Consider the following 26924-nt stretch of genomic DNA (forward strand, 5'->3'; position numbering starts at 1 on the left):
TGTCATACTTTGCAATATTTCTCAATCGGCTAAAATATTGTGTCAGAATATGATTCTATCTGCGTCTCTTTCAGCTTAAATGTTCGTTTGTAGGTGTCACCCTCGTCAAAAAAAACCTGCCCAGCATTTCATTTTTAAAGGTAGGAACCCAAATTAGCAACATTGCGTACGTCATGAACAAATCATTACTTTTTTCAATAAAACGGTGTTAAAACTCTAAAGAAATTACATAACTCAAGACACTAATTACATTTCTTGAATAAACAAGTTGAATTAATTAAACTCAGAGGATATTTATGGAGGGAAATAAATGAGAAAATGTCCAAAAAATTAAGATCCGGGACCGCCCGGGACACTGTTTGGATATTACCTACAGTTGAAGAGGAGGTCTACTCTTTCTAAAGAATTTCCTCCATCAGAAACATCAAATTGGGACCATTGCAGGAGTCAACTCCAAAGGTAAACTTAATTCTGTTCATGTATCATTATTTATGACTTTATTAATCAGTGCATTAATTTAGATTGATAATCCCAGAAAAATTATGCAGTATCCCAATCAACGCTTGTAAAATCAAAGCCGTTTAACCAAAACCACTAAACGATGGCCGCATCGTTGGCTGTACACTTGTAGAGGCCTTCGTCTGACTGGGATACTAAAGGGATGGTCATCTCTCCTGTGGTCTCCTTCCTGATCAGGTTACCATCTTTGTAGAAGTCTACCTTGGGGCTTGATGGAGGAGTCTTGTGTCTGCAGCGCAGAGTCACAGAGTCTCCCTCAGTGACAGGGTGGACAGGACTGAACACTTTAGTGACTGTCTCTGACGTTTTTTTAAACAACAACAACAAGTCAGATCACTAGTCTGTCAAAGTATACAGATCTCACAAACTTACATTCTGTTCTACTAGACTCCCAGATCACATGACCTGCTATGGAATACAGGACCAGTGGCACATACTAAAGACACACAGGAACCAGACAAATGAACTCTACAGGTACTGTGCTACATAATCAGCTGGATCATATTGGTAGTTTCCTGTAAAAATATGCAGTCTCCCTTTAACCCTTGTGCAGTCTTAACATTCTGTATACACCCCTTGTCCTAAGGGTAAAAAATTACCCACCTTCACTAAACCCCCTAAAATAAAGCAGATAAATTGAATTTTAAACCCCTAATCTATTTTGCACAAAGAAACAACCTGTCATTCATCACACACTTTGTGAATATGTGGGTTTTACCTCTTTAAAGTGCAGAAAGACTGCATTTACAGTAATCAGTGGACAACCATTCGTTTTTGTTACAGCAGACCTGTCATAACTGTTTTATTTACTAAAGAAGAGGTGTATTATTGCATCATGCTCTGGGTGGTATTATTCCCCATCTTATTCTTCAGATACCTCCTCTTCTAAATCATTGTACTCTTGTTCCTTCTGGACATCTGAAAATATCAGATCTACGACCTGTCGATCTGAGAGCTGAGACCCTAACCGTGTTGGGTACTGAAATGTGCAGTCATGGCTTCAGCAAAGAATACTGGGGGTACTGTCATTTGCAGGACCTTTATAGCCTCTGTATGATTTCCCCATTATGATATGAACACATTTTTATTTTGTCAGAAATGTGGTTTAGTTTGTCAGAAATGTGGTTTAGTTTGTCTGAAATTGTTTTTATTTTGTCTGTGATCTTGAGTCATGTATGGGACTGTGGAGGGGAGATTCTGCACATGCACAAGAACGTTTTAGTTTTGTCTGAGTTCAATCAGTAGCACATATAATCTAAATGTCTTATTGTATGTGTGTGTGTGTGTGTGTGTGTATATGTGTGTGTGTGTGTGTGTGTGTGTATATGTGTGTGTGTGTGTGTGTGTGTGTGTGTGTGTATGTGTGTGTGTGTCTAGGTGTGTCTCTTAGTTGTTTTTGTGGTGTGTGTATAATAATGTTTTATAACTGCTGGGTCAAAAACATTTAGGGGGTTTTCTCTAATGATAAACATAGTGGCGGGTCAGTTTTGACCCTTAAGAAAACACAAGAGGTTAATGACATGACACAGTGCACTCTATGAGGTTTCTAAGGTTAATGAAAGCTTCCTGATGTTAACAAGGTCTAGTAGCGGATATGCTATGCTGTCAGTAGTCTAGTTAACCCACCAGTAATACAAACTGTATTTATGGGTACATAAATAGTACCTTTTTCATTGATGATATGTTTCTCCCATTAGATCACAGCACTTTCTTAGCACATCATCAGGTGCTAAGAAAGGTTGTGCCCCCAAACTATAACATGGGCTCATTCCTCAGCTGTTCCAACCCACAAACCAAGACATCCCATGACCTTCATGACCTTGCCAGGGCTCCTCCCACAGCATTCTGGGACTTGTGACAGAAAGATCAGGCGGTTGGGTTTTACACATGACACCAGCGGGATTTAATTCCTCCCCCACTGCGAAACGCTGGGGGAATCTTGACCGAGGAGCGGCAGAATAAAAAGAATGTCTTGGTGAGGTGGGGGCATGAAGGGCAAAAGACAGACGATTTATGTCTCTCTCTCTTTCCCTCTCTCTTTCCCCCTCTCTTTCCCTCTCTCTTTCCCTCTCTCTCCCTCTCTCTCTCCCTCTCTCTCCCTCTCTCTCCCTCTCTCTCTCTCTCTCTCTCTCTCTCTCTCTCTCTCTCTCTCTCTCTCTCTCTCGGTTGACCAGCGGGCGCTTCTTACTGTATTTGAACCTTCTGGCTGTAACTCTACCCCACATGTCACTCAGTTGAAGCTTATCATAACGATGCCACTGGGATGCCTGTCCCAAAGGGAAATAAAAACAGAGGGGCCAGCCAGGCTGGAGTCTTTTACGTTTTTAGAACACAGGTTTATTGTTGACCCAAATGTTTTGCACACTTTACAGTCTGAAGCAAAAGCATAACCTTTCTCAACTGAATATCAGCTCAACATGCATTTTATTTCATCTGTTAATAGGATGGAAATGTGTAAATGCCACTGCCACCTGTATACTTTACATTTACATTTAGTCATTTAGCAGACGCTTTTATCCAGAGCGACTTACAGTAAGTACAGGGACATTCCCCCCGAAGCAAGTAGGGTGAAGTGCCTTGCCCAAGGACACAACATCATGTGGCACAGCGGGGAATCGATCCGGCAACCTTCTGATTACTAGCCCGACTCCCTCACCGTTTAGCCATGTGACTCCCACTCACTTTAGTAGCTGGACAAAAAAAACAAACAACACCCCTTGTAAAATACCTGAAAAAAAATAAACAACAAAATCAGTCTTACTGACTATGTTGTTTCAGGTAAATGTCAAGCTTTGAATACATTGAGCCCGTCCACAATACTTTCCATAAGCTACATGCTAACTGGAGCTGACATAGATTTCTTTTTCTGAAGTTTCTGAAATACAATCATGATCATTAGTATTTTTCTGTTAAACTAAAGTGCCCAAAAAATCCCTCTAATTCCAATGGTGCATGAAACTACACTGGTTAACTTAATGAGGTAATTGTCTCAGATGTGCCGGCAGGGAAAGCACACATGCTTGTAAAGCGATGCTGGGTCCAGGCATACTGCCCATGTTCTCCCAGCACTGGCTGCTGGGATCGTAGCGGTGCACCAGCTTGGACTCCCTGTTGTCCTCCTGGCAGTACCCTCCCAGCACGTACAGCTTCCCCTCCAGGACTGCCGAGGCTGGGCCAACGTGAGGGACGGTCAGGGGGGAGATGGAGCTCCAGGAGTCCCTCCCAGGGTCGTACACCTCACAGGACAGCTGGTCAAAGTAGCCCCTCTGGGCATCAGCGGAGATACCACCTGTTACGTACAGGCGGTTATTGAGGGTCTCCATGCAGTGTAAGGCCCGGGGTTGGATCATGTCAGTCAGGTAGGTGGTTCCTCTCTCTGGGTGGTAGAGGAACATGGACACTTGACACTCATAGTTGCAGTTGAAGCCTCCTGAGATGAAGATCTGGCCGTCCAGCACTGAGGCAGAGTGGCCGCTCAAGGCAGAGTCCAGAGGTTTGCAGGAGCTGAAAGGAAGGTAGGTTATGTTTTTTAATGCAAACTTAAAATACTTTAAGTCACAATATTTGTAATTGTGACTATTTAATATTTAGTTGGCTTTCCTTGACAGATTGCCCTAAAACCCCTATACAAACAAGGCTTTTTAATTCCATCAAGAACCATTTCATCAAACCAATGTGTCAAAACGTTCCCCTTCCATCTCACCTCCAGGAGTCTGTCTTTGGGCAGTAGCGATCCACCCTGTCAAAGTTAGCCTGGTATTCGAAGTCTCCTCCTATGGCATATATCAAACCATCCACACCAACCACAGAGAAGGAGCACCTTGGCTCCTGCATGTCGGCCAGCTTCTGCCATTCATTTGGAGCTGGGTCGTACCTGATGAGAGTGAGAATTGAAGAAACAATAATGAGACAAAGCTGGTTTCAATGAAAGTTTGAACTTCAAAGATGAAACCTTTGATGGTTCAGCTCACCGCCAGGCTGAGCTCAGGGCGTCCGATCTGTTCCAGAACTTCCTGCCTCCAACCACGTACAACTTCCCCTCCAGAACCACCACCTCATGACTAACCCTGGGTGTCTCTGGTATCTCTCCCAGCTTCCTCCACTCCACACTCTTCACAATGCCAATATGGTTCCTCAGGGAATTACCAAACCACAACTCTCGAGTAGGAATATGTATCTGTGTATCCTCAGATAACTGGTTTCCACCTACCAAGACCAATGTCTCTGTGGGTAGGTAGATCCTGTAATGGTTGTCTGAGGCAAAGCGATAGGACCAGAACTCTTTCAGTAAAGTCTTCAAGAGATAAACAGAGTTGCAATCAGTCCATGTCTTCATGGCTTTGATCTCTTTGATATCTGGGAAGGTCATTAAAGGGAACTGAACCGTTTTCAGCAGTTTTCTAATTAGTTTAGGACTGGTCGTGGGATTGACCCCGATCCAGGACATCACTGCCTTAAATACGACAAGTTCAGAAGACACACAGAGGTGGGGGCTTCTCAGGAACATACAAAGCTTTTTAAAGGGCAAGTCTTTGAACTTCTCTGTGACTGAGACCTTATTGAAGTTCCGGAGGACAAAGTTGTCGGCTGTTTTGAGAAGATCTGCCATCCCAAACTCCTCAGCGAAGGACGCCACGTCCAGGCAGGAGTGCACGCCTATTTCCTGTTGCAGGAAGTCGATGCACAGTGAGAAGGCGGCCTGGAACTGTAGCCGGAGGGCGGTGCAGCCGACCTCAAAGACACAGTCCCAATTGAGAGAAAGTGACCCACTGTGCGAGCAACCAATCAGGATCTCCAGCTCCGATGCCAACAGGAAGGGGAGAGTCACACAGTACTGCTGGGATTCTTTCATCCCACTGGTGAACATTGCTCTGAAATAGTCACTACTGGCAGCCAGGACAACTCTGTGAGCTAGCAGAAGGAAATGCACAATGATTTATTTTCTGGTTTGTTTCAGCTAAATGTGCTGAATTTGCATAATACTCCATATACAGTTTTTACCTCTACATGTAGGTGAAGAAGAAATTATACATACCATGAAAAGAAGTTCCATCCACCCCCAGTACGACATCACAGCCTACTCTCTGTGTCCACAGCTGTCTGATGGACTGAAGACTGATCTCCATCTGTTCTGCAGCTGAGATCTTCCTCTCCTCTGTCTTCTTCTGTCCTCCTATCTTCATCTTCTCCTCTTCCTCTCTACAGAGCTCCAGAACTCTGGGAACTCCCAGTACTTGAGCTGCAGTCTGGATCTGGACCACATTGCCTGTGTTCAGAGCTGATATGACCCCAGTGTAGGCAAACTCCAGCACCCCCGCCAGCCCTACACGGTCCACCCCAGGACCCAGAACCATCAACACCTCTCTCTGTGTGTCACCATCAACAGATCCTCCCCTCTTCTCCCACTCTGCATCCCCGTCCTGCAGACTGTGGTGGACCAGGGAGCTGACAGCAGCCAGGACAGGGGAGTGGACCTGAAAGCTCAGCCCATCCTCAGTGCTCAGAGTCAGGTCGGTGAGCAGAGACGAGTCCCTGAAACCCTCCAAGGTCTGGAAGAGCTCTTTAGCGTACGTTTGTCTGCGATAAACCTTTCTCATGCTTAAGTCATAGTCGTCAGCTTCCTCTTCAACCGATTCATAAATTCAGTTTTTCCGATCCTCATCCTCGTCATAATCACCCCACCCCTCTCCCTCCTCTTTGTCCTCATCAGATCCCCCCATTCATTGACGAGGGACAAACTCCCCTCCCCCTTCCCCTTTTCAGCCTTCCAGAATCATCTTCCGGGTGGCCCTTCCGTATGAAAGCTACTCCCAGCCACATCCATGATGACAAGAGTCAGATTTTACATACTATTTTATTAGTTATAATATAACAAATTCGTAAAAAGTATTCCTTCTTTCAGCTTTGTCTTTTCAGTATTTCACAATTCAATCAAGGTGCAGAGGCAATACAAATCCATCAAGTTGGTAACAAAACTTAAAGTCACTTACTTTGCACAGGTTCTTCAGACATAGACACAATGGAGAGGACACAATGACGTCAGAGTCCCTGTATCGCTTTTATATCTTACCTCTTCAGCAGCCACTGTGGAAAACACTCCTCTCATCTTTAAGACAAATCTCCTCCTCTCCCCTTAGTGGCCCCCGGGACCCATGGAATTGTCACACACACAAGAGGTGGCTAAATATACTCCCAGCTGATCCACATCAGCTGATGTTTTTAGATTAGTTTAGTTTTTATTTGTTGTTTTCTCACTTAACTCTGCAATGCTTTTTCACTCGGTTGTGTGTCATTGACTTTCTAATATCATTCATCCTCCTCCAGTTGCTTGGGTGTCCGTGTTCCTTTTAACTTACATCTACATTTCCCCTGTAGATGTATTTCATTCCCCGACTGAACAAGTCCTCACCCTTTCATCAACAAGTCCTCACCCTTTCATCAACAAGTCCTCACCCTTTCATCAACAAGTCCTCACCCTTTCATCAACAAAGTTCTCACCCCTTCATCAACAAGTCCTCACCCTTTCATCAACAAAGTTCTTACCCCTTCATCAACAAGTCCTCACCCTTTCATCAACAAGTCCTCACCCTTTCATCAACAAAGTTCTCACCCCTTCATCAACAAGTCCTCACCCTTTCATCAACAAGTCCTCACCCTTTCATCAACAACTCCTCGCCCTTTCATCAACAAGTCCTCGCCCTTTCATCAACAAGTCCTCGCCCTTTTATCAACAAAGTCCTCACCCTTTCATCAATAACTCCTCACCCTTTCATCAACAACTCCTCGCCCTTTCATCAACAAGTCCTCGCCCTTTTATCAACAAAGTCCTCACCCTTTCATCAACAACTCCTCACCCTTTCATCAACAAGTCCTCACCCTTTCATGACACGTGTCCCTCCCCTCCGTCTTCTCTTTGATGGTCACTGTTCTTTTTATCACAATTTGCTCAACCTTTTGCCCACCAAAGTCACGAACATGACATGAAAAGGTCACAACATATGTTTTTATGTCTCTCCACTCTTCAAGAATTTCCTGGAACCGGGCTGGCAGCTTGGGCGTTTGGCAGGCTTCTCCAAAGCAGGTTGGGTTATATGAGGAGATGGTGGTATGACATACCCAGTGAGTCAGACGGATCATATAGTCCCCTCACACATTCATGAAAGCAAAAAACACTTTCTCTCATGCTATTTTCTATTATGGTAATCCACCATGCGTATGACGAGGTAAACATTCACTGGCGCACAGTTGATAGAAACAACTGTTACTGAAAGCTACCTCTAATTGACACAAGGAAATGGGATCTGAAACCGACACATTATAAACAGATGCTCTTCTTTTGTTGGCTCCTCACTGAGTTTATCATTGTAGATATTCTGCAAACAAACAATCAGTGCAAACAAGCAAATTAACAGCCACATGTACAGAATAAGAAGCATCGGGGGGGTTACAGTCACTGACAAACTTAAAAACACAAGTTATATGAATGATTATCGTAGTAGAAAATACATATTTAATAAATCTGCCTCATTTGAAGCGATCGGAGCGATGTTTACAGTCACGCGGCCGCGGATGAGTAACACGGCAGATGCTAGGCTTGTTTTATTCACATTTTGGCCTGTGGCTGGATCTGACCGCCTGGCAAGTCAAGTTATGAAAATCTGTCTTTTTGCCACCCTGCACAAATCAGATGGTTACCATGGCAATATGCATACAGAGAGAGAGAGAGAGAGAGAGAGAGAGAGAGAGAGAGAGGAGAGAGAGAGAGAGAGAGAGAGAGAGAGAGAGAGAGAGAATGGGAGAGAGAGAATGGGAGAGAGAGAATGGGAGAGAGAGAGGTGAGAGAAAGGAGAGAGAGAGAAAGAGAGAGAGAGAGAGAGAGAGAGGAGAGAGAGAGAGAGAGAGAGAGAGAGAGAGAGAGCTGTAGCTTCCTTGTGGGCCACCACTCTCCAGGGTCCTTTTCACAAGATTTTTAGACAGTGGGGTTCCAATTAGTTCCCTCCTTGCCTCAGAAGGTTGACACTCATTCTCTCACTCGATCGCTTCTTTCCTGTGCATGTTTCATAGGAAAGTGGCTGTGCCCACGATATTATTATGTGTTCCTCCCCTCTCTCTTTCTCTCTCTCTCTCTCTCTCTCTCTCTCTCTCTCTCTCATAATGTCTATTACAACGCATTGTGGGTAGAAGTTGCAATGAACTTTTGACGCGGTGAAAGTATCACAATTGAGAATGCAGTCTAAATTACTTACACAAACCTCAAAATACAATATTGTTTTATTCATCATGAATTTTCTGGCCCCACAAAATATAACAATAAACATACATGTATACACAAATCTGGCAACTTAGACGAAGCACATAAAACAATGGAGGAAATAAACATTTGGTTGAAATTTGTCACATACTGATTTGTAGTTACATATTGCACAGTCAGTAAAGTATTAGCTCCTAAAGAGTTAGCACATTTACACACTTTCAACTTACGTAACTTACATCTTGTAAGTTACCTGCCAAGCAACAAGTTTATCAAAACGGATGAGAGGTTGGTCCATGTCTAAGCTCCACTGTTTCAGATATATATAAAAAACAACTAGGACAAGTGCTAATTTAGAGACAAGGGTCCCGGTATTCACAAAGGACCGTTCCTGCCTCAGAGAGAAGAGAAGGTACGAGGCAGAAGACAGGAAGGGAAAGAGAATAAGAACAGGTAGCTGGAGTCACAAGGACGGGGAAGAGAGAGAGAGAGAGAGAGAGAGAGAGAGAGAGAGAGAGAGAGAGAGAGAGAGAGAGAGAGAGAGAGAGAGAGAGAGAGAGGGAAGAAAGAGAGAGAGAGAGAGAGAGAGAGAGAGAGAGAGAGAGAGAGAGAGAGAGAGAGAGAGAGAGAGAGAGAGAGAGAGAGAAAGGGAGGGAGGGAGGGAGATAGAGAGGATTGCATAGTTCAGTTATTTACATATTTTCCATTGAGCCAAACCACACCATCCGTGCGCGACATTCTAACCCTTCCTCCTCCGTATCACACACCCTCTCTGCTTAGTATGAGGCAGCGAGCCGAGAGGTCTATTTTTACAAACGAGGGGGGAGAGAGGGAGAAAAAGACGGAGAAAGAGGAAAAAGAGAGAAAACGCCAGAGATAGAGAAGAAGAGAGACAATAAAAGCATGCCAATCAAAAAGCGAGAAGATAGGTGGACAAAATAAAGGGTGGAGTAGCACAGGCTGCCTGTCTCACCATCGTGACAGAAATCGCATCAGACACAAACAACACAAACGAACGTACAGTTTGGTCAAGCACCGGCCGACGGCAGAAAGAAAGACATGAGAACAATGACTAAGGAAAGAGAGAGAGGGGAGAGAGAGGAGGAGGATAAACGAGAGTGAGAGACTTGAGGGCCTCAAGGACATCAGCCACCTGGGTCTTTCGGAGGTTTCTACGGGGGCCTTCTGGCCTTCTCCAACACTGGGCTGACATATTACCAGCGGTCTGACCTGGGACACACTCTCCTGAAAGAGAGAGAGAGAGACAGAGAGAGTGAAAAAGAGAGACAGAGAGAGACAGAGAGAGTGAAAAAGAGAAAGAAAAAGAGAGAGAAAAATAGAGAGAAAAAGAGAGAGACAGAGAGAGAGAGACAGAGTGAAAAAGAGAGAGAAAAAGAGAGAGAAAAAGAGAGAGAAAAAGAGAGAGACAGAGAGAGTAAAAAAGAGAGAGAGAGACAGAGAGAGTGAAAAAAGAGAGAGAGAGAAAATGAGAGAGAGAGAAAAAGAGAGAAAGAAAGAAAGAGCGTGAAAAAAACAGATAAAGACAGTGAGGAAAAAGAGAGAGACAGAAAGTGAGATGGTGACATTTGTACAAAGGGTAACTGCAAGTTTTTAGTTGATGGTTTCTATGTTTTTGTTGAGGCTGTTTTTGTTGTCCTGTTGTGGCTGCTGTTGACCTCCTGAATGGTCCTGCCGTGAGCCCGGTGAGGACTGAGTCTGAGGTTCCAGCGATGGGACCTGTGGCTCCGCCCACCGTCATCCTCGCTCTCCGTTGTATCCTGCCGTGTGACTCGTGGTCGTCTGCGTCTCCGTGAGCTGATTCGCTGGAGAGAACCTGGCTCCTGCAGTCTGGACCAATCAGAACAAAGCTGAAAGGAGGAATAATGGGGAAACGATACAAACGACAAACAATATGTGTGTGTGTGTATATGGTCTGTGTGTGTGTGTGTGTATATGTCTGTGTGTGTATATGTCTGTGCATGTTTGTGTGTATGTATATGTCTGTGTGTGTGTGTGTGTCAAACCTGCAGTCTGCATCTTCTATGTCAGCATCTGCATCGCTTTCTCCCTGAGGATCGGACAAAACACATTCCTCCTGCAAAGCATGAGTCACGGATATGAACACACACACTCACAGACCTATTGCAAAGAAATACACTATGTGAAGTTTTAGCTTCAGATGCCCAGTGACTCATTTGAGTGCCCACCTTTGTTTGATTTGAAAGAAACTTCAACTTGATGATTTTTGTGTGTGTGTGTGTGTCTATGTCTGTGTCACATTATATAGTGTGCATGATTCAACCCACACATTTTACGGTTATAGACAGTGAAGTTTGACTTATAATGGATATTTTCACAAACACACACACACATACCTCTGTGCCATAGCCTTCTGAATACCTGGTAATCGCCACCCTGTTTTTACCACAGTGCTCACAGGTTAATGTGTCCTGAAAGAAGAGATAGTGAGAGAGAGATGTTCTTTTTCTTTGTTTTTATCAAATGTGAATGATTAGTGGGTGGGTGAGACTGAAAGGAACATTGTGGAAGCCAGGGGCCACTGACAACATGACTGTGATGGGAAGAGTGCCTCTTTCTTACTCACCAGCAGTGTGTGTGTGTGTGCTTCGGCGTACAGTGAACAAGGTCTAATCTCACACAGACACACTCCATCTCTCTCGACACAACTTTCCCCCATCTGTTTTCAAGGCAAAGAGAGAGAGAGGCAGGGAGAGTGGGAAAAAGAGAGAGAGAGAGGCAGAGAGAGAGTGAAAGACACAGTGAAAGAGAGAGTAAAAGGGAGACTGTGTAGGATGTACTGTAATGATTTATTGGAAGCCATTAGTCCGTTACTAATTGGACAGCACAGCAGCTAGAGACAGCATTAAAGCTAGTGTTATGTTTGGCCAGACACACACGCACGCAAAAGCTGTCATGCACACGCACACATGTACAAATTCTGCCGCTCTGATGTCTTACTTCACAGTCGTTGTCCGATGTCTCTCCGGAGGTAAATAAGACGTGGATGTCTGAGTTTCTGCGCGTCATGACCTCTCTCCGTCCACAGACCACACAGTTCTCGACCTGCCAGAGTCGTTCCGGCTGGGTCCAATTAGGACTAACAGTGGAGGAACATGTGTTTCACTTTAAACAATTAGTTTGGTTCACCTAGTTCATTGAAATCATCGATGATTTACAAATACTGAAACGTGTGTTAAATCGAGGTGTATTGTTTTAGCTGTGTTATATAAACCCATGGATTACTAAAAACGTTCAGCAAAATTGGACAGCCCATTAGAAATTTCACAGGGCAGATGCATCAAGGATTATTTTTGCCCGGTCAAGAATTGCAGGGTGTTAGAATTTATTATTTTTGTTACTCCACATTATTCTCGACCTAAGTGTCCCGTATTACAGAAACAGCTGGTTGGTTTTCGGTGTTACGTAATAGGAGAAGATAGCCTTTATAGCGTGACAACTTGTCCATTCGCATGATTTCCGACGAACATATGAATGTCACGAGCATGATTCTTGCATCTTCCAGATAACATTACACATTTCAATACAAATATAGCCTAATCAGTTTTTTAGAGAGAAGTACATTATAACCAAGCAATATCGGTCCATTAGGCTATGCATAGTTCATTGGTAGATGTTTTTTAATCAACTTAGACAACAACAGTTTCATACCTTAAGTTGAATGCCTCATCTTTACAAAACCGTAACTCAAGATTATTAGGACGTTCATACATAGAACCGAAATAAAAATAATTCTTTTGGACGGGATTTATATCCGTACATCCGCGATGCTTCTAAAATATTTGACATAGTAGCCTAATCCGCTATGTGAGTCTAGCGAAACACCACTCACGCATCGGGAGTCGGGACGGCGCTTCTCTCGCCATAAAAAAAAAAAATCCAAAACAACTAACAGGAGCGTGCCGAAGGGGCGGGGAGAGTCGATTGACAGGGTCCGAAAGCCAATAACGGATAGCGGAAGAAAGTGACGTTTTACGGTCACTGAATTTGACACAGAAATGGGCAACCCAAGTATCTCGAAAAGGGTGGCATCCAAGGGCGTAGGTTTGGTCTCAGATTTGATGGGGACATCCCCCCCACCACCCCAAGACTGAGAAGTGAACTTTTACTTAGAAGATTGTGATTCTTTTTGCGTTTAGTTTAGACATAGCCTCTTGCATTTATAGTACTCTAAAGTTAAAACTGGTTAAACAGCATCTTTACTGGGTTTCTGAGTTTCCTATAAATAATAAAGTAATCAATGCTTGAATAAATATGATGATTGGTTTAGCATCCTAAATCAAAACAGCAGTGCTGATGATTCCAAATGAATTGACATTTTTCTTCGCGTCTTTCTTGCATTCAAAATGGTTCATTCATTTTGTAGCCTATCCTATGGCTAGCAAGTTTAACTTTCCTACCATATTGTATACAGTGTTTATGGATATTATTATTATTAAATAATAATTCATTATATTTGAATAACCAATAGTGTTAACTTATTCACATTGCCAACACGTTTTTCCAGCACGTGTCTAGCAATGCAATGGCGTTCCTTCATTAAACTGTGAATCCGGTGCTCTCACTTTTATTTATCCGGTGGTCTCACTTTTATTTTATATCTGGAAACAGAATTTAAAAACAAAAAATGTCTCAGAGCCATTGTTTATTGTGACTGCAAAATGAGAACTTTAGATAAGCTGAATAACATTCAGTGACTAGGTAACGTAGCATTCTATCATGATAGCGCGACTTCTATGCGACTATCCGTGCTGCACACCCCTAATCAATACTCCTGTCCAAACCTTGTTGAAAGATTACAGAAGCTCGGTTTAGCTGTAACAATATCCTGGGTAACATACTATCACCAGTTAATTCTATTTTCCACAGCAGAATCTGCATTTGAAAGCCTGGTCACTACCACTGCTAGTTTGTTTGTGTGGCTACTTATTTTGCTTGACTAACTCTGCTTTATGAATAAGTCCCCTTTCTTCTTCTTGGGTGGCGTAGCTGATCTACAAAGCACAAAACGGGGCAAACATGTAGGCTACATGCTGAAGGGGAAAAGGGAATATCAAAATGTTTCACTCTGGCCTTTTATGGGGTATGTATTGACTGATAGCCCTGGTAAGTTACAGTTGTCGTCGACACACCCGCTCGCTTGTCTGCCAGTGCAAGCAAGCAAATTTGCCTGTGCTTGCTTTGACACTCTACCGTGCGTGTAGTGTGACAGCCAATTAAAAGACGGCGTTTCTTGTACTGTCGGGTCCTGGCTGTCAGAATCGATACAAATTGCAGCACAAAGGAGTTTGCTAAAATCTTGGTGGGGACAATTTTATCATGGTGGCTTCAACAGATATAGGGTGAAATTGACAATAATAAGATATCAAGAAGTTGTAACAGTCAATCGAAAAACGATTTTCAATGTGAAAAATATAAAGTGTTAAAGTCGTAGGCTATACACAGTTAAATTCTGTAAAATAAAGTGCAAAGGTTGACTTCAATCATTCTGGAGAAAAAAAAATTAATTCCTCCATCAAGTTATGAACTTGTCACTGACTGTTCAGGGGGACAGTATATTTATGATTGCAATTTTAAAGGGCTGTTTTTGTTGATAATGTTGCTATTATAAGGCCACATATTCTGACTTCTGCTACTTGTCAGATATGGTGACTTCTGTGTTACTGGCTATGTGATGACTCCAAATAAGTAAACATACATCCACAATAGTGTGAAGGGATGACATGACTACCTCAAACTGCGATATATTGAAGTTGAACTCTTCTACAGTATTAAGCAGTTAGAGTGGGGTCACACATTCTGACGGCTGTCAGATATGGTGACCTCTGTGGTAGTGGCTTTGTGAGGACTCCAAATGCGAAAACCTGTGTCCAGATTAGTGTGATGGGATAACATAACTAGCCCCAAACAATCGTTTTGAAGTTTAACTCCTTTATCAAGCAGTTACAGCGGGGTCAGACATCCTGTTATGTCATCCCTTCGGACTAATCTGGAACCATATTTTCTGATTTGGAGCCATCACAGAGCCAGTTCCAGAGAGGTCACCATTTCTGACAGCCGTCAGAATGTGTGACCCAGAAAAAACGCCCTCCAAAAAATGTGTGATGATGTACGGGCAGACGATGTGCACTAGCGCCCTCTGCAGGCACAGTTTGTGATGGGTCACAGCTTTTGGTGCAACACCTGTAAAGACTTTGTTGTGGTATCCCCTTCTGATGTTTATCCCACCTGTGTACCCGCTTAGCCAGGGACCACTCCCAGGTTACCCTAAATTGAGCTCTTTTGCTTGACCACCAAAGCCACAATAATCCGTTGATCTCCGAAATAAAAATAACTAATTAGGAACAATTACACTTACAGTAATTATAGTGCAGATCTTTCTCGATAGCTTCAGATGTCCCGGAGGTTCCACAACAAACAAATGCAGGCATAAACAAACAGCTCTGGATGCCGGAAGTCCCGCTTTAAACCCGCTTAAAATCTCTGTTCCCACAGGGCTGACACAGGATGTTATACTCTACTCTGTCCACTTCAAACCTACTTAACTAAATGCTTTTATGATACGTAATGTAGGTTTTTATTCATATTATTTATTTAGACATCAACAGTACAGGACAACACGTTTTGGCATCCCTAATAAACAAGGCATGTTCATTGCCGTATCTCAACAAGGTAATTTCAGGTGCATTACATAAAACATAAAAGGCATCAAGACTAAATGTATAATATAATGTATAAGGAAAATAAAACAATATTTACTGCACAAGGTACAGTAATGATATCAAGCCTTTGACTTGAGATAAGCCACCCCTTAGTTACAACTGACAGAAGTCCTCTTGGGGAGATATTGTAGGTAAAGCGTGCCTGGCCCTGCCATGATTATAAGAGGTTTGCATTATGCCAACCAAGCTAGCTAGTATCTCAGAAAGTACTGCCAAGACACCCACTCACCATATTACTGATACATCAAGGTTGAAGTCATGGCTTTATCAGTATAGAAAGAGCAAAATGTGTGTGGGTGTATGACTGTGTGTGTGTTTGTATATGGATGTGTGTATACTTGTCTGTCTGATCATGTTTATATGTGTGTGTGTGTGTGTGTGGTGCGTGCGTGCGTGCATCATACACACGGTGTATTGGTGTTGCATCATTATAGTGATAAACTAACTGGCTCCATCAGTATGCGAGGATCAAATTGTCTATGTGTATACGTTAACAGACATTTTGATTAATTGGTGTATGTTTACACATGGGAATATATATACTGTACTTGCTTGGGTGTGTGTTTGTGTGTGTGTGTGTGTTTGTGTGGGTGTGTCTGTGTGTGTCTGTGTGTGTGTGTGTTAGGTTGAGAACGAGCTGGAGGATGAGGAAGCATCGACAGACTGAGATATGAAGGCTGGGTGTATACAAACATGTGATGGAGGCTCGATAAGGAAATTAAAGGAAAGGGTGCAACTCAAATAAACTCAGACTGATACACTGAGGCCTCAGATAAAAGAGGAGGGACCATTCACAGAGCCTGCAGGGAGGGAAGGTGAGAGAGAGAGAGAGAGAGAGAGAGAGAGGGAGGGAGAGAGAGAGAGAGAGAGAGAGAGAGAGGGGGGGGGGAGGAAGAGAAAGAGGGGAAGGGAGAGAGGGAGAGAGAGAGAGAGGGACAGAGAGAGGTAAAGAGAGAGAGAGGGAGATAAAGGCAGAGAGCGGGAGAGAGAGGAGACAAAGTGAAAGAGTGGGTTGCCTTGGTAGCAGGTCAGTGAACAGGAACACTTGGACAGGACAAAACCATACCCAGGCTTGAGTGATGTCATCAGAACCAACAGAATCCTAGTTCGGAAGGTTGAACAACACAGACAGTTGGACCTTAAAATTCCCCTGAAACAGAAAGGACTATTTGGATTAAAGACAGCACAGTTATTTTGAGTTGAGCGGAGACCACCGAAGGAACTTGAAGACTCTTGATTGGAGAGAACGAGGGGATTTTATCTTTGGAGAGGAGGACATGATTTAGACTGACTTTGTGGTCGGTGACTGAAAATAGAGTTGCCAATGAGGTTTGGATGTAAATACACAAGTGTGTTTTCGCTCCATTTTATGGCTGGAGATCAGAGACGACCATGAGGAAGACTGAGGAAGGGTTTTACTGAATACTGCAGCAAAGCTCACACTGGACAGAAACCTTGGACCGTTAAACAACATTTATTTTACAGTCTTTCAAATTAAGATTGAGATTCAATTGAGGGCTCAGTTTTGTCATTACGGACTCAAAAACTGTCTGATCTGATCAAAATCACATCTAAAGGACATAACAAACATTTATTTGAACCACTACTACTCTCTGTGTGGACCAATGAAACAATCGGATCAAATCAAAGACACGCCCCTCCCCTCCGTCTTCGACCAATCCTGGGCCTCGTTCCTCAACCCTGCTGGACGTCTGCGCCTCAACACCTTGGACTTCTCCGACCTCTGGGATGAGGAAGATCTCGGATTGGACAGCACCGAGGAAGATGGAGGCCCCGCCCAAACCCCTCCTCTTCCACCAATCCCTCCACCTCTCCCACCCTCAGCTCCTCCCCTGTCCCGTTACTCCCCGACGGACCGGCCTCCGGGGAGTCGTACCCTCAGGCTCCACTGGAGGGAGCTCCAGAGTCTGCCTCCCCTGCCCAGGGTCACCCGCTTCGGGACTCAGACCATCTGGGCTGGCCTGGAGCCTGTCAACCTGGACACCAACCGCCTGGAGTACCTGTTTGAGAGCAAGAGAAACAGCGCCATCTGCAGCCTGCTGTCAGGATGGAGGGTAGGTGGACTTGACGTCAGTAAAGAAGTGGGTTATCTGAACCCCCTTGTTCATGTAGATGCACTTTTTACATATAAAATATGTCCCCTTCGTTCTATCTGCATCAGTCCTCTTGTAAAGTTTGATTGGATTTGATTTAACCTCTTTTTGTAATCCCCCCCTTTCAGAAGCAGCCGTCGGTCTCAGTTTTGGGTGTAAAGCGCAGTAATATCATCACCATAGCCCTCAGTAGCCTGCCCCCTCCCTGCCTTCTGCCCCCGGCCATCTACAGCATGGACACCAGTGTGCTGGACCGAGAGGACGTCCAGGTAGGTCTCACAGGTAAATCTGCAGTACACATACCGCATCACTTATTGTTTATCACCACAGCTGATCCATTTCTGTATAACGACTTGTGACTTCTATTTCTTTTGCTCCCTCCCTCCATCCCTCTTTCCCTCCCTCCTTCCCTCCCTCCCTCCCTTCCTCTCTCTCTTGTCTCTCTCTCCTAATGCAGCGTTTGCAGGCCCTAGTCCCCACTGAAGAGGAGCTGGGCCTCATCAGGGAGGCCCAGGCCCGGGCCCCCCGCTCGACTCTGGCCCCAGCTGAGCTTTGCCTCCTCACCTTGGGAAGCATCTCTCACTTGAGCTCCAGGCTTCAGCTCTGGGCCTTTACGCTGGACTATGACATCTTGGAAAGGGTGAGAGGCAGACAAAGAAAGATGAAGACCTAAAAAAAGGTGGATTTGTGTTTGAGTTTCGACCATTTTATGATCAGGAAATCGCTGAGCCTCTCTTCCACCTGAAGCTGGCGATGGAACAGCTGGCCGCCAGTCAGACCTTCAGGTGCATTCTGGCCACAGTGCTGGCAGTCGGAAACTTCCTCAACGGGTGTAAGGTGAGCTTCTTCAAGTCTCCCCTCATCATGCTTTCTCTGCTTCTCCAAATATTCAAATAAGCTACTGACCCTACCTACATCCATCCGTCCATCACTCCCCAGGCCCGTGGGTTTGAGCTGAGCTACCTGGGGAAGCTGTCCCAGGTCAGAGACACACACTCTCGTCTGCCCCTGCTGCATCACGTGGGTGTCCTGCTGCTGCAGCTGTACCCACAGTCCTCTGACCTCCACTCCGACATCGCTGCCGTCGCCCGAGCCAGCAAGGTGTGTGTGTGTGTGTCCTATAGTAAAGCACAGTACACATAAAGTACAATAAGGACTGGTGAGAAAAAAAAAGGTTTTACATTTACATATAGTAGACACTCTTATCCAGAGCGACTTACAGTAAGTACAGGGACATTCCCCCCAAGGCAAGTAGGGTGAAGTGCCTTGCCCAAGGACACAACATCATTTCACACGGCGGGGAATCAATCTGGTAACCTTCTGATTCTTAGCCCGACTCCCTCACTACTCAGCCATCTGACTCTCTTTCATATTGTGCATTTAGTGTCTGTATCTGAGGTTGTTTCAATGTGAGTGTGCTGTTACCATGGTGTTGACCCTTAACCCTCTGCCCCAGTGTGACTACACCCAGGTCCAGGCCAACCTCACCCAACTGGAGGCTCTCTGCAAAGGATCATGGGAACAGGTGCGTCTGCTGGACCGGGCGGATGAGAAGAGGAGAGGAGGGGAAAAGGAGGGGGGAGGAACACAGGAGGGGAAGTTGCGACAGAGGCTGCCTAAATTCCTGAAGGAGTGTGAGGAGAGACTGAAGGTTCTAAGAGCTGTCCACCGACGGGTCATCAACAGGTAAAGAAAACAGCTTTTCCCAGGGTGCAGTGGGGTTAAAATAACGGACAGATGGGAGGACAGGGGGTTAGAATGATGGATGTATTCACAAAGGAATGGGAGTTTACCAGACAGGAGCAGAGCTCTCTATTTCAGTTCCCTCCTTCCATCTCTTCCCCTACTTTCTCTCTGCCCCTCACCCGCTTTCTTGTCGCCACGTCAACTCCTGACTCAGGTTCCACTCCTTCATGCTGTTCCTGGGCTACTCCAAAGCCATGGTGAGAGAGACAAAGGCGGAGGACTTCTGCAAGACGGTCAGCGACTTCTCTCTGGAGTACCGGACCACTCGCCTGTCCATCCTGGAGCAGAGAGAGAGGGGATGGGACCTGGAGAGAGGAGGAAGGGACCTGGAGAGAGGAGGAAGTGACCTGGAGAGAGGAGGAAGTGACCTGGAGAGAAGAGGAAGGGACCGCACGCCTGGCACACCTGGACTCCACCAGAAACACCCACCGACTGGTCAGGTACAGAGAGAGAGACAGGTATGGAGAGAGAGACAGGTACGGAGAGAGAGACAGGTATGGAGAGAGAGACAGGTACGGAGAGAGAGACAGGTACGGAGAGAGAGACAGGTACGGAGAGAGAGACAGGTATGGAGAGAGAGACAGGTACGGAGAGAGAGACAGGTATGGAGAGAGAGACAGGTACGGAGAGAGAGACAGGTACGGAGAGAGAGACAGGTATGGAGAGAGAGACAGGTACGGAGAGAGAGACAGGTATGGAGAGAGAGACAGGTATGGAGAGAGAGACAGCTCGATGATACTGAGAGATTAAGGATGTTACTGGGCAAAGGGACTCCAGCTAGTCTTACCACTAGATATGTGTCCGTGTCACAACTTGAGGGACAGTGAATCCATGTGCAATTGTTGAAACTTTTCTATATCTAAACATTTATTTTATTTTTTATTCTCTGTTTTGTTATGGTTACACGTGCACACACACCTTGTAATTTTGCATCATAATATTTATTGAGTTTGTTTTATGATTAGTAGATTCCCTGGGGGGTATTCCAGAAAGCAGGTTTTGCAACATAACCAAGTAAGTTAACCCACCAGCTGATTTACAATGTTGCAGCAACCTACTGGCAATGTTGCTACAACGCTGAGAGTTAACTTACCCGGGTATGTCACGTAACTTGCTCTCTGGAATATGGTGTGTGTTGAAAAGGTCATCTCTTCACTGTGGACTGCTTTGAAAACACTTTGCTTTGGCATGAATGTCAGGTTTAACCATAAGACATATCGCCCATTTAGTAAGCTAAGTAAATGCATGATATATGTCCTCACGTGCTGTCAGGACCATGTGCCACAGAGTACATTAGATGAAGTGCTGAGAACCCCAGAATCCATCTTCAGACTGAACCTGACTCTGCCCCGACATCGCGGAAAGAAGATAGATATTAAAAGTAAGGTACCACACGCGCACACACGCGCACAGTATGCACAAACACAAACATCCATGCACATACATTCACCACACACACACGCACACACACACACACACACACACACACACACACACACACAATCTTACTGTAATATTAGACAGTGAATTTCAGTAAACGTGTATTTTTATATTTCAGGTCCTTTCTCTCGGAGACCGAAGTGGTGACTTTTCCAGATGCTAGTATCTGGACAGGCAAGAGTCTTGAAATGATAATATAAATTACAGTTGGTTGCTGCATTAAACAAAATCCCTATGATTAACTGGAAATGTATGTAAGAGCTTTACGTAAGGAAAACTCTTTCAAAGATATAATTGGAAATGTAACTACGAACATACTAAAATATATGTATCTTCTAGGTCTGTTAATGGCTACTTTGTGTGTGAGATCTGAATTAATCTGTGTTGGAATGCGTAACATTTCGAATGCTGGTGGGAGTGCGTTATTTCATTGGACCTGGGCTTGGGATAAAGACAGACGGATCCACCAATGTTTGAAGTGAACAGAGACATATTCATATAGCAGGTCCAATAAGATATCAGCATCACGGATGAGGCGTGACACATCTGCTAGTTGTGCTACCCGTCGCCATTTCGTGGTCACTGGTTGAAGGAACCTTATCAACCAACTGAAACGGACAAGGGATTTTAAAAGACAACCCAAGTAAACCAACGTCGAATTTATAAATTTTTAAACAAAAATAAGCTCCGGGTGAGTATTTTGAATCGAGAGAATTTTTCTATTTTTGTTTTTTTTTCTAACTTTGAAAACCATCTTTGGGACCTTTTTGTTTTTGTTTTTAATGCATTTTTCTGGCTGATAGTCTGAAACTGTGTTTGCTTTGGTGGCGTACATTTTGTGATGCAGCGGTTCGTCTCTGCGGGTGGCAAGCAGGCTTCGCTTTAGTGTTTGATAGCTTTTAGCAGCAATATTTTTCGATATATTTTTCGAATTGAGACTTTTGAATCGACATTTTTTCAGAGTTACTTTAAGATCAGATTGATTGTTCGCTTGTTGTTGTCGTATTTTTAAGGACAGAAATATCGAAGACTGTTACAATCTTGACTGGACAATTAATCATTGTTGTCATGTCGGTTGTCTTTCCCCTTTCAGGAATAACATTTTTAAATGTGTTTTCATTGTTCCCGACATATCCTTCAAGGCCACCTGTAACCTGAATAGCAGTTGTAGCTTGTATACAACAAGCATTATTTTTAGTGTTCGCAGTCAGTTTGTTCTGCAAATCCTCAAAAAAATGACGTAATTTTGAAGGCAATATTTTTCCCGTTAAGGAGTGAAAGTGGGCGTTTTCATTTGTAAAACAAAATGTAAAGCGCATATTGTCTTTAATTAGACTGACGCGTTTGTATGTAGTCTTCGAAGCGACTTTTTTTTCTTTGTGTAATTTCTGATCAAAATCATTAAAGTAACCCTATATTTCTGAAAGACCTGCATCTATTGAAAGACTGTTTTATTGTCAAATCAAGAATATAGCTCACGAGGGGGAAATTGTTTGATGTGTCGTAATGTTCTTATGCCAAGAGTTGAGCCTTTAATAGTACAAAGCTTCTTAAGTGAATTGGCAAAGTAGGGCACAGGGCTACAGGCCGCGAGACTGCAGATGGCATTTGCAGAAAGCATAGATTGCGTTCGCTATCATGAATAGGTTCGCTGTCCTAAATCTGTTATGTTAGATCTGGCCTCTAGTACCCTCTTAAACCCCAAATACCTGTCTCAAGACTCTAGCCCTAATAACTCCAATCACTTCTCCCATCAGGACGAACTTGGGTTTTTATTTACAGAAATGGGAGTAATCGCAGTCACATTTCTGTAGGTTTCAGTGTTGTCTTGCTACCATGTTTAAAATCCAGGGATTTCCACCATTAAGTCAAACTGTATTGCATTGCATGTAGTCCAATCACAGGCCCAGACGAGAAGGACATTTACAGTGTCTGTGAAATAGTTTCCAGCCTTCTTGCTGTGATAACATGATTAGGCTACTTCAGTCATGTGAGCGCTTGATTTCAATCTTACTTAAGGGGGGTAACATTTCGCTATAGGAGATTTAAAAGGCAGTTTTAATACAGTCTGTTAGCGTGCCTTTTTGAATTGAAATAAGACACCACGTTCTCAAAATGTACAGTAAATGTTATTTTACATTTTATCCAAATGCTTTTATTCAAAGTGTTATATAAATGGTGCATATATTAAGTACAGCAGAAGAAACAGTAGAACAACAACAACAACAGCCCTTTGTCATAATCCTGTAATCATCATTTGTGTTGATAAGCATGCACATATTGAATAGAGCCTGATGGTACCGATCTGGTAGCTTTCAGGGGTGGAGTTGGAGGGTCACCAAGGTAACAGGCTAACCTAGCAACAGGCTAACCATTTTAGCCTAGCCAACTACATTCAAATTTCAGTCCAGCATCCCAACATGGCCTACAGAATCTCCTCCAATTCCACCACTGTGTCAACTGTTCAGTGTGTCAACTGTTCAGCTCAGTTGAAGAGATTGAAGACGTTCTTTTTCTAATTTCGCCTTTTTTTTTGTTTCCTTCCTCTGTAGTTTTTGAAGAAGCTTTTTTGAGCAACGACAAATCGTAAGTCTGACACTTTGGTTTTCCACCTCAGCTTTTGCACCATTTTTTTTTTACCTGTTTGTATTTTGTCTGCTTTTTTAAAATAGCCTATCCCCCCTCCTTTTAAAACATTTTTTATTTTAAAATCTGTTAGGCGTAGGTAAGTCCTTTTTGTGCTGTGGTAGAGGACCACTACTCAATTTTTCCCAGAACAGTTTTTGTAGTTTAGTCTGCATTCCCTTTTGGTCTTCCTATTCCCAAATTATTCAAGATCATTTTAAATTCAATGTGGATTAAGATTGCAGAACCCTTTGCAACCCTGTAATAACCTCTCTGGGTTCCAAACCTAGGAGATGACGGGTCATCTGGAACCTCATTGTTAATTTTAGAACCTTTTTACAAGAGATTCCCTCTAGTGTTCCAAAGGATTCTAAATAATGATGTTGTAGAAAGGACACAGTTGAAGCACAAATACTAAAATCCTTACCCGGCTAACTGAGACACAAATGAATCCAGCTTTACATTTAGTCATTTTTAGCAGACACTCTTATCCAGAGCGACTTACAGTAAGTACAGGGACATTCCCCCCGAGGCAAGTAGGATGAAGTGCCTTGCCCAAGAACACAATGTCATTTTGCACAGCCAGAATCGAACCGGCAACCTTCTGATTAATAGCCCAATTCCCTAACCGCCATGTCTCCAGCTGTGCCCACATGAGGCTCGATAACTGGATTCAAGACCCAATACCTTCTCTGTACACACCCACACACTTATCTCTCAACCAGTCCAATGGAGCGCCCCCCCCACCCACCCTCAGAAAAACTCTGAATCCTGATTGGCCGAGGCTACTGTCTGTCATGTGGCCGGTGTGAGGGTACCAGAGCGATCAACACGTAATGTAAGAATGGCATCTGTAACCAGCCCCGATGAGGAACAAGAGTGCGGCCTAGACTGCCCTCTACACTACAGTGAAGCCTTACTGATGTGGATGTGGTCAGCATCCTCGAGGAATCTAGAGATATACAAAGTCAAGGAAGGGGGGGGGGGGGGGGGGACAGATGAGGAGAGGGAGAGAAGATGAGGAGAGGGAGAGATGATGACGTGAGGGGAAATAAGACAGGCGGTCATATCGTGGGCCTGGCGAGATCATGTGATCTTTGGCTGCTGAGGATGGGGTTGTGATAATAATGGGGTGTAAATGGTCTCTCATTTAACATACACACGCACGCATACAGTTCCTCTCCTAAAATTTTTCCTCTTTCCCGAACTAGTATCTATTGCCCATGGATAAATTGCCACATGGGGACACTTGGAGCAAGGTCACACAGGTCATTTGAAAATACAATTTAAATGTATATAAATAGATATATTTATATAGATAAATATATCCATTAATTCAAATATATAAGTGAACCAGTTAGATATTATATATATGTATATATATAAGTCATCTGAATAATAATCTGAAAATACCCAGAAAAATGAATCAGTTGTTTTATCCTTTCCTGACTTTCTTGTTTGATGTAACAAATAATAACACCATTTATTCTACCGGTTTTTGGATGTCCCTTTTTAATGTTATTTTTATGTATATAATATCACAGACATTTTACATATTAGCATATGATACATATTTTGTCTGTCACCTACATGCCACATCTCTTGGGGGCAGCACACACCCCAAAAGAAAATAGTTTTTTTTTTTTTTTTTAGCTTTAGTTTGATAATAAAGATCTCCACTCCTTCCTACTTACTCCAACTACCACAATGCATCTTGGCCCTCAGGAAACCAATAACGACACTCTTCTCTTCAACAGAGTCAGGCAGGCAGGCAGGCAGACCTCCCGCATCCAGACGATATGGAGTGAGTCAACGGTTACCATAGCTACAGTCACCTGTTACCATAGCTACAACCCACTGAGAACCCAGGAGCCTAATACCTGAAGCAGACTACCTCAATCGTAGACTGAAACTGTTAACCTTTAGCAATAAAGTTGGATCGAATGATTAGTTGGCCGGTGGGTCGGAACTTCCAAGAACACAGTGTGTGTGTATTCATGATGAACTCCTAATTTCTTCGTATGTGTAATCACATTCTGTAGAATGGGAGTTTAGAATGTAGTATGTCCGGTTAAAACGTATCAGGTAGGGTTATTCATTTATTTCTCCTCATTTTCTCTGGAAGAGAGACCACATCAGTCAGTCTTTCTCTCTCTCTCTCTCTCTGTATATTGTTCTCTCTCTGTATATTGTTCTATCATACATGCCTATGCCATACACACACGCAGGATACTGCAGGTTCGATTGATTTAGAAAGGATTCCCAAGCAGGGCAGAAGTGAACAAGCACACACACTGAGCTTCTCTCCCTATATCTCTCTCTCTTTACTCTATCTGACCCACCCATGTTTTTCTTATTCTTTCCCTCTGCCCCTGCGTCCTTCACTGTATTTTTGTTATATTTTTCCATGCTTCCTCCTCTCTCTCTCTCTCTTTCTCTCTTTCTCTCCCTCCATCTATATATTTTCTCTCCCTCTACTCCTTTCTCTCTCTCTCCCCCTTTCCTTCTCTCCTTTCAATGTTTCCCCCTCTCTCCCTCCACCTCTCTGTTCTCCCCCCTCCGCCCCTCCAGTCGCTCCCCCACCACCAGCAGCCTGATGGCCAGCAACGTGACCAACAAGACGGACCCGCGCTCCCTCAACTCCCGGGTCTTCATCGGGAACCTCAACACGTTGCTGGTGACCAAGGCGGACGTGGAGGCCATCTTCTCCAAGTACGGCAAGATCGTGGGCTGCTCCGTGCACAAGGGCTTCGCCTTCGTCCAGTACGCCAACGAAAGGAACGCCCGCGCGGCCGTGGGCGGGGAGGACGGCAGGATGATCGTGGGACAGGTGCTAGGTGAGGGAGGCGGAGGATGATCTAGGGACAGGTGATGGGTGAGGGAGGCAGAGGATGAGCTGGTGTTTTGTGTGACAAAGTGTGTGTGTGTGTGTGTGAGAGATGAACAGAAAATGGAGAGATAAACATATAGAGTGTGTGTGAGTGAAGGAATAATCAGAATCCACTTCCCCCTTGATGCATAGTGTTTGGGAGAGTGAGCAGTGTTCATACAGAAGTCACCCTCCTTCACTTGATTTCCCTTTTTAACACCCCCTTCCCTCTGTCTCTCTCCATCTATTTTGCCCTTATGACTCATCCACACTCTCCCTCCTTTCACACTCTCGCACTCTTTTACTTTCTTTCTCACTCTCTCTCTCCATCTCTCTCACCCTCTCTCTCTCTCTCTCTCCCTCTCTCTCTCTCTCTCTCTCTCTCTCTCTCTCAGACATTAACCTAGCAGGCGAGCCGAAGCCACACAGATCCAAGACAGTGAAACGTTCTGCAGGGGACATGTACAGGTGAGAGTTCATCCGCTCTGCTGTGCCTCACTCTGATGTACCACTGCACTGGAAGAATCTCTATTTAAAATACACGTTTACTTACTACTTACTAACCGAGAGTGAGTTCATGCCGGGAAATATCAAACCTC

At 44.1% G+C, this 26924-nt stretch overlaps 4 protein-coding genes across 9 annotated transcripts; 2 read left to right on the forward strand and 2 right to left on the reverse strand.

The window, feature by feature from the left end:
* Window positions 1-3112: 3112 nt before the first annotated feature.
* Window positions 3113-6225, reverse strand: LOC124489073 (kelch-like protein 33). The gene is made up of 4 exons (XM_047051707.1): window positions 5555-6225; window positions 4491-5430; window positions 4223-4393; window positions 3113-4023 (listed from the first exon to the last, which is right to left on the reverse strand). Exons 1-4 carry the CDS (start codon window positions 6114-6116, stop codon window positions 3492-3494), a joined length of 2205 nt encoding a protein of 734 aa, XP_046907663.1. The 5' UTR covers window positions 6117-6225; the 3' UTR covers window positions 3113-3491.
* Window positions 6226-9403: 3178 nt separating this feature from the next.
* si:ch211-63p21.1 lies at window positions 9404-12669 on the reverse strand. Of its 4 annotated transcripts, none has more exons than XM_047051741.1 (7): window positions 12461-12669; window positions 11750-11854; window positions 11376-11468; window positions 11146-11220; window positions 10795-10865; window positions 10447-10618; window positions 9404-10015 (listed from the first exon to the last, which is right to left on the reverse strand). In XM_047051741.1, the coding sequence occupies exons 2-7, from the start codon at window positions 11816-11818 to the stop codon at window positions 9740-9742; spliced, it is 756 nt and encodes a 251-aa protein (XP_046907697.1). In that variant the 5' UTR covers window positions 11819-11854; window positions 12461-12669; the 3' UTR covers window positions 9404-9739. The 4 variants fall into 4 exon arrangements, with proteins under 4 accessions (XP_046907697.1, XP_046907695.1, XP_046907696.1 ...); XM_047051739.1 differs by having other exon boundaries at window positions 11750-11888; XM_047051740.1 differs by lacking the exon at window positions 11376-11468 and having other exon boundaries at window positions 11750-11888.
* Window positions 12670-16462: 3793 nt separating this feature from the next.
* Window positions 16463-22257, forward strand: si:ch211-63p21.2 (FH1/FH2 domain-containing protein 1). 2 transcript variants are annotated; one of them, XM_047051731.1, is made up of 9 exons: window positions 16463-17606; window positions 17774-17914; window positions 18103-18285; window positions 18363-18482; window positions 18585-18746; window positions 19102-19331; window positions 19546-19849; window positions 20664-20772; window positions 20950-22257. In XM_047051731.1, exons 1-9 carry the CDS (start codon window positions 17157-17159, stop codon window positions 20976-20978), a joined length of 1728 nt encoding a protein of 575 aa, XP_046907687.1. In that variant the 5' UTR covers window positions 16463-17156; the 3' UTR covers window positions 20979-22257. The 2 variants fall into 2 exon arrangements, with proteins under 2 accessions (XP_046907687.1, XP_046907689.1); XM_047051733.1 differs by having other exon boundaries at window positions 19546-19831.
* LOC124489101 (heterogeneous nuclear ribonucleoprotein C) lies at window positions 21434-26918 on the forward strand. 2 transcript variants are annotated; one of them, XM_047051754.1, is made up of 6 exons: window positions 21434-21522; window positions 23384-23417; window positions 24668-24724; window positions 25214-25260; window positions 26028-26293; window positions 26721-26918. In XM_047051754.1, exons 3-6 carry the CDS (start codon window positions 24680-24682, stop codon window positions 26795-26797), a joined length of 435 nt encoding a protein of 144 aa, XP_046907710.1. In that variant the 5' UTR covers window positions 21434-21522; window positions 23384-23417; window positions 24668-24679; the 3' UTR covers window positions 26798-26918. The 2 variants fall into 2 exon arrangements, with proteins under 2 accessions (XP_046907710.1, XP_046907711.1); XM_047051755.1 differs by lacking the exon at window positions 24668-24724.
* Window positions 26919-26924: the final 6 nt, after the last annotated feature.

Source organism: Hypomesus transpacificus, unplaced genomic scaffold (assembly GCF_021917145.1).
Source record: "Hypomesus transpacificus isolate Combined female unplaced genomic scaffold, fHypTra1 scaffold_170, whole genome shotgun sequence".
NCBI classification, from domain to species: Eukaryota; Metazoa; Chordata; class Actinopteri; order Osmeriformes; family Osmeridae; genus Hypomesus; species Hypomesus transpacificus.